Source organism: Biomphalaria glabrata, chromosome 6 (assembly GCF_947242115.1).
Source record: "Biomphalaria glabrata chromosome 6, xgBioGlab47.1, whole genome shotgun sequence".
Lineage (NCBI taxonomy): Eukaryota > Metazoa > Mollusca > Gastropoda > Planorbidae > Biomphalaria > Biomphalaria glabrata.
Window position 1 is genome coordinate 37,708,060 of NC_074716.1, and position 10,988 is coordinate 37,719,047.

Here is a 10,988-nt window from a genome sequence, read left to right on the forward strand (position 1 = left end):
TACAATGAATAATTGCGCAAAGTTTCAACTTGATCCGAGAATGGGGGAAGACTTACCTGTACTCCTTACTTTTATTTTTTACAACGGACACTGTGACTTAAAAAGGGAATGTTTTAAAGCTCAGACATTTTTTGGTTGGGAGAATTTGTAATATATCGAAAACAATAACACATTAGCTGTAAACGCCAAAAATTCTAGACTTATTGACAACAAGAAAGGTTTTAAGGTTAGGGTTAGGGGTTAAGGTTAGGGTTCGAGTTTTCTCCAGATTGTATTCTGTTTTTCTACGTTTTGAATTCCTGACCAAAAACAAAAACAAACAAAAAGTTTGAGCTTTAAGCCCATTTAATAAAACTAAATGGTAAAAAATATATTTAAAAAATCAAATTAATACTAGTATATTTGAACTTATGCTTGCATTTCATATATTTTCCGCTATAATTATTTGACCAAAAGAAAAAAAACAACCAGAAATAGTTCATGTCTGGTATCGTAAGGTCAATATCAATTACAATCTTGTGCTGGTTTCGTAGATGTTATCGGAACTCGCAGCAAAGGCAACATTTTCATAGGCTGTGTTATACACATGAATGTCAGTATTACTGTAGGCAATAGTGTAGATAGGATTGTTCGTTGTGAACCTTGTCTCGTCAGGCGGTACCACAGCCAACGTCGGTGACTTTATTGGATACGTCTGACCTGTAATGTTATGGAAACAAACCAGCACAAGTTAGACATACCACAGTCTAAAGAAATTATATAAAATGACCTGTATCATCTGGAACCTTTTATTCCGTATATAGTGCTACATCCCGTGTATCTAAAAGTAAATGGAATTTTGTAAATAGTTGTAGCTATGCAGTTTTTGACAAAATTCAAAAGTCTGCAATGTTATTATTATTATTATTATTATTATTATTAGGCCTATGAAGGCTATGTTAGAAACAAACGAGTATTCATTCTCTAGCGCTGCCAGGGTCGAGTTTCGTTAAAGGGAAACAAAATTCATCGTAGACCCTTTATCAGTTTCCACTGAGAAATTTTCTGGTGATGTGGCAGGTCTGCCTCAGTAGTGCCAACTGACAGGCAACGAGAATGTCCCTTGGGATTTTAAGGGCCTTGAAGGTATCTGTGAGGTCTGTTGATGTTATTTCCTCGGTTGATATAACAATATTGCTGTTTTAGATAACTTCCATAAACGCTTCATCTCCAAGCCTAGGTTCCCCTATTTTCTTTGTTGTTTTCATCTCGTGCTCCTTAAATTATGGGATAGTGGTACGGCGATGTTTATTACTATTATTTCTATGGTAATGAATTAATTTTCATTCTCTGGCACTGCCAGGCTTAGTCAAATTTAAAATGAAAATAAATAAAGGCAATAGCTATGAAATAACAAGTTTTATCTATAAAACAACCACTAAAGATTTTCACAATATCTCTTCACAACTTAACATAAGTCAACAAGGTTTTTGATTAAATATGTTCACAGATATGCATACACACTTTAACCTTTATTGCAAAATAGAAAGAAAAAAAAAGTATAAAAATTTAGTAATATATTGAATATCGATACTGATACATTAAGGGTGTAAGCATGCTTGTTATTAACGAGAGTTTTTTGTGTGTGTTCATGTTATATTGTAGCCTACAATAACAAATATTTAAGTTTTGAGTCTAATGCCCTTCTGAAAGAATAGTCAAAATAATTTTATTTACAATTCACACAGCTAAAAAAAAACAGAACCTACTTTATCACCTTCAGAAATTAGTGTCACATTTTGAAAGGCGTATAGTAAAAATAAAATAGAAAGAGAAAATAAAATACTTAAAAAAAAGCAAAGCTTATATAAATGTAACTGTATCAATTAGTTTGGACCAGTTATGTAATTATATTTGTAATAGATAAATAATAAATCTGTGCGATTAGAAATATTTTTACCAATTGTTTTTGTTTAACGCTATTTCATGCTTTTAGCCTTCTCACTGCGCAATGATCCTATCACTTGTCTCAACGCGCAATGATCCTGTCACGTGTTCGGACTAGTTGGGAAAGAGGGGAGATGGAGGAGGGGGGGAAGAGTGTTACTGTGAATGATTTTAAATGCATTTTTAAAAAGTCGTATGACTTGAGTTCTAACTCGAGGGCTGAAGCCTTCTCAAGGGGACTAATTCAACTTATATGACCACGTCAAGTATAATTTCTTTTCCTTGTTCGATACCAAACAAAATAATTAATTACCAATAGTTAATTTACTAATTTATTTTTTTTCTTTTTGTGTCAGGTAAAAGAAATAATTGTGCAAAATTTTTACCACACAGACAGACAGAGTGAGATAGATAGACAGACAGAGTGAGATAGATAGACAGACAGACTGAGATAGATAGACAGACAGTCAGACAGACAGACAGAGTGAGATAGATAGACAGACAGAGATAGATAGACAGACAGACAGAGATAGATAGACAGAGTGAGATAGATAGACAGACAGAGTGAGATAGATAGACAGACAGAAAGAGTGAGACAGACAGACAGACAGGTATTCTCTCTAAGTAGGACGTACCAGTAGATTGAGTGACTTTGTATGGAGGTTTTGGTGTCATGTTTACTGCGTGAAAGTTCTTTGTCATGGCTTCTGTGTTAGACTTTGGTTTGAAGGCTGCTGTGTTAGGCTTTGGTGTGAGGGCTGCTGTGTAAGGCTTCGGTTTCATGGCTGTAGAATTTGAAGTCTTGCCATTGGCGACACTTTTCTTGGAGGCTTGTTTAGTTTTGGTTTTGCTTGTTCTGAAATGGATAGAAGTCATTATTATTATTATTATAGCTTTTATATTGCTTTCTGTTTTTATTCATGATAAATATTTTAAAATCACTAAAGGCTCTACACAGAGCTCTCTGACCTAACGATGGAATAAGCGCACTGTTTACTTAGTCATTTTGATATTAACCTTTTGTTACCTTAAAAACAACTTTTGAGTTCTAATTATTACGTAGAAAAAATTGATTAAAAATTATTATTATTATTTTTTTTTTTAGAAACATGCACATAGCTTACATAATATCAAATGGTATTGTATCCATAGTTCTATTTCAAAGCCGAGATGACAGGTAACTTAACAATTAGCCCGTGTCAACAAGTTTAAAATTTTCTTGACATATTAGTCAAGTGAAAAGTAAAGTAGCCCTTTCAGAGTATTTCAGGCCTTGCAATCTATACAAAATAAATATATATTATTACTAGATAACTTTGCCTTGAGTGCAGCATCCAACTTTCTAAGAATTAACTTACTTTGGAGTAGCATCCCTTGACCTCTCTTTGATCATGATCACAACTAAGACAACAATAAGAAGAAAAGTTCCAATGGCAGTGGTACCAGCCTTCATGGCCATTATCTGATCAGCTTCATCATTTTCTGAAAGGAAATACAAAATATCTTTATGTAGCATATCCATTCTTAGGCGGCACCTTCCAGACCGGCTTTTTGTTAGCGAGAAATGCAGGTTAAAGGGCAAGCGATAAAGGTCAAAGGGCAGGTTTCCATATTTTGAACACTACGAACATAAAAGTAAAATTATTTTATCTTTTTTTTTTTTGTTACATAAAATGTCAAAGTGACATTAAATAAATAAATATAGGAAGACCGTATGCCAAAGGGGGCTTAAGAGGTGTAACAGAAGAGACTCCCAAGTCACCAGAGACGAGATCCGGCGCCAGCTTGTCGTAGTTGACGTAAAATACCAGGCAAGAAATGGCTTCCGAAAGAGAAATTTGAAATCTCATTTAATGGCTGCGGCTGTGGGCGCCCGTGGGATACACATTTGAGAACAAGAAGTTAAAGTAAGTTTCTCTTTCGATCTATGGGGCAAATGATTTTAAGGCCATCTATTTCTATGGCCAACGGTTAAAGAGCAGGGTGTCAGGTGGCCAACACAACGACCAACCACTTTTCTTTCCCCAACTTTAGTCAGGTACCCATTAGTGTTGGTTAGACGCAGGGCGCCTTAAAAATCTCGGATTTCTCAGACCAAGAAAAGATATTGCCAAAAACAGGCGCAGACGTTGAAACATCAAGTGCGATGCTGCACTTATACCTAATCTCCGGACACCAAGACTAGCCTTATTATTATAACTACAATTAGTAGTGTACTGAGTTTGCTATTTCTCCATATCAGCCCACGATAGCCACTTGACTTTTCCCCAAAATGTCTTCCAAGAGTTCGCGCATAAAAAGAGAAAAAACGTGGACATTGCCAATTTCTTTGGCATCTAAATCTACATCTTGGTGTGATTTGTATCCCCATTTATGTACCTTATTCAAACCCCTATTGTTAATATAGAGCAGCAGGTTAATGCATTTTAGCGGACCCCGAAAAGGGAATCGCCGCTATTAGTTTTGTATTGTCAGTCTGTCTGTCTGTCCGTCCGCCCGTCCCGTTTAGATCTCGTAAAATAGAAAATTCAGTTGTGATGGAACGCTACTTTTTTTTCTTTTCTGAAAGCGAAAATGTTAAATTCTTAAAATCATCTATGCAAGCAGTTTTTTTCTACATAAAAATAGACTATTCTTTTTAAACCATTCAATATTAATAGTAAAAAAAACAACAACAAGGGGGACTATTTAATAAGGGAGATCACTATTTACCAAATTTTAAACACATTTATGCAAACGGTTTAAATTTTATTTTTAAAAATTTATTTTTTCAACATTATATTACTAAAATATGTAATTTCTGTCCTATCAACTACCTACATTACAAAAAAAGTGTTTATGTTTTTAAAGAGAAAAGTCTATTTAATATAGGCCTACATATAAGTGAAATAAAATTTAAAACTACAATAAGTAAATACTGTTTTCTATTATATACGAAAACTACAGTCACCAATCTCCGTAGACCGACTATTTAATACAATTACACTTCGTTTAAGCTTTTTTTTTTATATAAAAAGTATTTTTAAGAATTTTCTTGTTTTAAATTGATACTGAACTTGGTTCCTCATAGCTATTAAAACAAGGTAACAAAGATAGTTTGTGTGGAAACATAAACTCATAATCGCCCCCCGAAGTGGTCCACCTAGAGTCTTCACCAGGATTCGAACACGGGATTTCCGGTTCCAAGTGCTTTACCCCTCAGCCACAGCATCTCCATATATTAATTTAGTGTACACTTATATTTCTTTAAAATAATAATTATTAACCTTATTCATTCATTCAAAATTAATAACATGTTACATGTAATAAAGAGAAACTAAAAACGATTTATTCTTCATACAAAATTAGAAAATTGGCAACAAGAAAAAAAACTAATAATTCTTGACCTACTTTAAGTGTACAAATGGCTCTCGCAAATAACAATCTCCATTGTCATTAGTTATACAAACTATGCATAGATCTAGCTAAAACTAGACCTAGTTTTAGATCTAAATCTAGATTCAAGATCTAAATCTAGGTCTAGAACTATATCTAAGTCTATATCTAGAAATAGATCTAAGTTTAAGTCTAGAATAGATCTATGTCAATCTAGGTCTAGATTTAAGTCTAGATCTAGAACTAGATATAGAACTTGATATAGAATCTACTATATCTAGACTAAAACTCGTATGAATTTACACATTTAATCTTAAAATTACTAGACCTTGGCCAATGAATAGTAGGCCTTTAGTTACCGGGTAATAGGTATGCTGTTCGTAGCCGGGTATGCTATTCGTATCCGATTAATTTCTTAATGTGATACTATTGTTTACATAATAAATAAATCTGCAATAAAAATGCATTTTAAATCTTTTTTTTTTTAAAGTTTTTCTCAGTACAAGTTTTAACTTTAAGTAATTATTTATTGTACCTAACAAAACATGAATCAATTTTAAAAAGGTAACCAATTAGTCAATTAATTATTGGTAATTAATTTTGTTTGAAAAGGGAAACAACTTCTATATTATTGAGTGATATAAATGTTAGTGCGGAGTTCTTCTCCTTAGATAGTTTTTTTTAAACAGGATTTGTGTATATTTTGCTTGTTGAAAAAAAATTGAAGTGAGAAAAAAAATATTTTCCAGAACAGAAACGTATCACAGTCGGAAAGGGCTAAATGAAAAAAAATAGTTTAATACTAATTATGACAATAAACAAATATAAACATTGTATGAAAAATTATTGACATACAGGACTCTGTCCTGTTTCTAACGTCATTTTACAGCGGAGAGGGGAGCGATAGAGTATAGGGATGATAAGGTGCCGCATCCTATCTGTATAAGAATAAGTATTATATTTAATTCAGATTAGTTATTAATTAAAACCAATTTTGTGATTTCACCATAAAAATATAACCGCGCCTCTTCCCGCCTAAAAGATTTGACTCGTTGATGGGGGCGGGGTGAGGACAATTGGCACGGCGATTTCCCCCTCCTCCCCTCCCCCAGTGATGTGTAGGCTTCATCCATATTTCATTTTTTTAAAAATCAGTAAGATTTCAGAAGACTAATGTTGCACCCGTTTTCAAACATGGTGTGATGAAATCGGATTCTCAATATCAAGGATATATACCTAAAAATACTGAATATCAATGATATTTTTAGAATCTAACCACTTGATCCTTCTGGTGCCTTATTCATAGAGTTATGTCTGTCATATGTGGACCCGTATCACCTAAGTGGAATCCTAACAGCCATGTCACATAGATATTCTTATTATAGCTCTGAAACTTTCTTAAATAGATTTTTAACAGGTACTACTATCGAGTCAACATTGAACATACTATATTTAGATGTTGTAAACCTGTAGACTTATCTATGAATAAAAGGTCAAGACCACGACAGACTTTACTGTGACGTCTTTACGTTTTATTGCTCACTTAAGCCTACTTTGTTTACCCTTTTTAGTTGACGATCTGGTGTCGGCTATCTAACGATTTGTTTGCTGGGCTCAGGTCAGAAGGCCTTTTTTTTATTTTAATGAAAACAATTCCCATGAAAAAGTAAAATGTTTTAGTTGTTCTCATCTAACTGAACACGGTAATGCATTAGCATTTCTGATAGTAGGAGTCTATAGACATTTTTACCATTTTGCATAGCACTTACTCTGTATGTTGTTTTTTTTAAAGAACTCTCCACTGTATAGGCAAGGGACCTGATTCATTCACTCACAGATCACTAATTCTCCTACTTGCGGTGGACAAACAAATACGACTATGTCACCTGCTAAAACTTTTCCTTGCGTTTCCAACAACTAGATCATTTTCTTGATCGAACAAAGAAATAGACTTGACAGGCCAGAAGTGTGTTAGGATAGATGTTTTAAAGTGGGACGTTCAGGTGAAATGTAACATATAGGCCTATTGGTATACACACACTCGCTCTTACAAAGGTTGGTCCGCCGTATAAAGGGAGGAATCGTCTTTTAAAAACGTATTTTACATTATCTCCAATTATCTCATACCATTATGGAACCTAGAACCTTCTGGGTGGGCTCAAAACCTCAGCGATATCAACTGTTAAATTTCTAGGAAAATCGTTAGTCCAGGTTCCAACCGACGCCTACCCTCCATTAAATATTGTTCAAAAATATTTTTAAAATGTTTTTCATGCTTATATTTAAAGTTATATTTTACTTATTTAAGCACTGGATTGTTATCTTTTGCACGTAACTCGCGATTGTAGACACTTCATAAAAACCTATTGATATAGATTGATATACTAAATATCTTCAGTAAGAATAGTTAGCAAATATATAAGTAAAACTTTTTTTTTTTGGGGGGGGGGGGGCGGAGTGAAAAAGGTGAACGCTACTAGAATTCACCGGCCAATGGAGGGAGAACGTTTTAACTCAGGCTTGGTAAGCAGGAGCATCAGCTTTGTGTCGCTCAGTACTGAATCAAGTTTTCACATCATTGAGACTTTCGTGAAAGTTTTCCTTGGACTTGATTTTACTAGTCAACCTGAAGCCAATAAGAACTTAATGTGTGGTGTGTGAGTGCGTTTTCAATGTGACATTACGCCAAACAGTTACCTTCTTGACAAGAGAGTTGGCAGTTATCAAAGTAGTGATTACTTGGACATGCACAGATTTGGTCGCTACAATACTTGGTCACACAGTCCGAGTCTTGACGACATGAAGCATCTAGGCTCGCCAACTCTGGGTCTGGTTGCATGCACATATTTTTAGTATTGGGGAGGCTGTGTACACTTGCCAACTGAAAAGAGATACATATTTTTAGTATTGGGGAGGCTGTGTACACTTGCCAACTGAAAAGAGATACATATTTTTAGTATTGGGGAAGTTGTGTACACTTGCCAACTGAAAAGAGATACATATTTTTAGTATTGGGGAGGCTGTGTACACTTGCTAACTGAAAGAGATACATATTTTAAGTATTGGGGAGGCTGTGTACACTTGCTAACTGAAAGAGATACATATTTTTAGTATTGGGGAGGCTGTGTACACTTGCTAACTGAAAGAGATACATATTTTTAGTATTGGGGAGGCTGTGTACACTTGCTAACTGAAAAAAAATACATATTTTTAGTATTGGGGAGGCTGTGTACACTTGCCAACTGAAAAGAGATACATAGTTGTATTATCATATATCAGTAATGAGTATGACGAAGCGACTTTCTCATACAAATGAGATGAATGCCTGGGCATTAGCTATGGTCGGAACAATGTTGCCAAACAGCAGTCCCCCCCCCTCTCCACAAGTTGATTTATCCAAAGAAACGGCAAATGCAGATGTAGTTTGCTGCCAGCAGTGTCGCCGTTTCTGCCAGGGTGTAGCGTTGTAAGCTACAAACTTACAAAGGATCACCGACTCCTGATTATTCCTTAGGGTTGACTGCCAAAGCCTTTCCTATGTTTGGGTATAGCTGCAAGGCAGCAGAGGTTTGAATTCAGCGTTTTCCCTCTCCTAGGTAGGTAGCCAGCCATGGCTTACTGGCCAGTTACTCGCCTTTGCCCCTTCTACTATTAGTGAAAACAGTTCTATCGGACTCAATATCTGAGCCACTCGTTAAGGCCAGGAGTTGGACTGGTTGTCAGAGGCTATTTGAGAAGCATGCCATTGGAAAGCTTTTTATAGGTAGTGGAGTGCTTATATCCATTACCACTTCCTGCAATGACAACCTTGCCGAACCAAATCAGTAATCTATGCCTATATTATAAATTATACTTACCTAATAACTGTAAAAAAAACCACTATTATTTTATTTCTGTGCTTGGTTTACATTAAGAGAAGAAATAGAGTTCAAGGTAACTGAACTAGCTAGGAAAATACAACTCAATATTGGGCTATCTATCAACATACTGCACATGATGTTTGAACAAGCAAGATACACTGGTAGTTGAGATATATATCTTTGGCAAAAATACTAGCTAATTGGCATTACAGGGAAAATTCTGGTTTGATCGTTATAATTAAAAAAAGAATACTCATACAATTTATTAATACATATTATCAGTACTATATATCTAACTAAATCCAGTATTCTAGTCTAGACTACCGTCTTTTAATGTTTATACAAAGCCTGGATCTATATCATCAAACTATACATTTCTATAGGCCTACTCTGAGTAGATTAATACTTGGTCGTAACCGCGGTTAAAAGAAATGGTGAGCATTTTTTTTTAAAAACTAGGCGGGCTCCCCATAATCTACAATGCATATTGTACTCTATTAAATTCAAATATAAAACTTTTATAAATGAATAATAAATTACTGACCACATAAAGTAGACTGAAATAAGAACACTGCAACTGAATGAGCGGCATTGTGAAGTAGAAGAACTGTTGACAGAACTATCCAAACACTTTTAGTTCACTACAACTGAGTCCGATACAACTCTATAGAGCACCATTGCAATATAACATTGCCAATACCGACATAGACCCACGTTTTGTAGAAAGACATTATAAGAAGAAACAAAGAGTTTAGCTCTGGTTCTGTCCAATCACGACAGATAGGATGTAACACAAGAAACAAGAGGGCTTATCTAAGCGTTCACCTGAAAACATAAAGTCATTTTTATGACCTGGGGTAGGGGCCAGGGTTGTTTGACGTAGGTCTACAATAATTTATAATTCTAAGTATACTTTTATTTATATATCCAAAGTAAAGTGTGGAGAAACATAAATCTTGTTTTACCAGTCAGATGGTGAAGTCCTTGGTACAGAGTGGAGGGGGGGAACATGGAAACAATATTAACTCAGGTGGTGCTATCACATATTAGAATTAATGCTAATTGATATTTGATATAGCCTTAGATAATTAAAGAATAAAACAATAGAATTACACGGATAGTTTGCTCAACTCTATAATGTCAGACCTTTAGCTTAATGGTTGTGGGGTCTGCGCCTGCAGGTTGTCAAGAAGATGATGTAGAGTTTGAAACTTAGTCTTCAGTTGTCCAGAGGAGTGTCGCGACAGGTGTTAACAATCTAGTTGAGTAAGAAACTCTGTAAGTTCCACTAGGTCGGGCTCAAGAGAATCTCAATATTTTGACATGTTCCCATGGTTCTAAAATTTTAATTGATAAATGCAAAGCTTTTATTACTATTAGAGACTTGACTAGTTCCAGAGACTTAGTAAACTCTACACACCAGATCCCTGACAAATTGAAGACGCTCAGATTTTACATAAACTGGGAATAAAATCCTTGCCACTTAGGAAGTACTAAATGTAGAAATGACCCTCAGAAAGATCTAGTTCAATTTAGTCAATAACGTCTTTTATATAAAGTTAATTAATTATTTTTGTATTGTTGACATTCAAATGTTATACATTGTACTACATCCCATTGAGTGAGTGTGCGTATTTACATAATATATATTTAGTCTATTTAACCCCCACATAACCACTTTTATATCATACAACTACCAACATTTGTCCCCCTTGTCGCTCCAAGTCTCTCCACACCGGCCATAGTGTACTGTACACATAGACTTACTAACGCTGCACACGAGTTCTCCGGATTGTTACATTAGGTACTCTACCGCCCCAATAGAGC

General features: G+C 34.9%; 1 protein-coding gene across 1 annotated transcript; it reads right to left on the bottom strand.

Moving 5' to 3' along the window:
* Positions 1–327: 327 nt before the first annotated feature.
* LOC106069416 (uncharacterized) lies at positions 328–9,967 on the bottom strand. Its single transcript, XM_013229067.2, has 5 exons — positions 9,706–9,967; positions 7,999–8,182; positions 3,285–3,408; positions 2,562–2,782; positions 328–699 (listed from the first exon to the last, which is right to left on the bottom strand). The coding sequence occupies exons 1-5, from the start codon at positions 9,751–9,753 to the stop codon at positions 509–511; spliced, it is 768 nt and encodes a 255-aa protein (XP_013084521.2). The 5' UTR covers positions 9,754–9,967; the 3' UTR covers positions 328–508.
* Between the last annotated feature and the right edge of the window lie 1,021 nt (positions 9,968–10,988).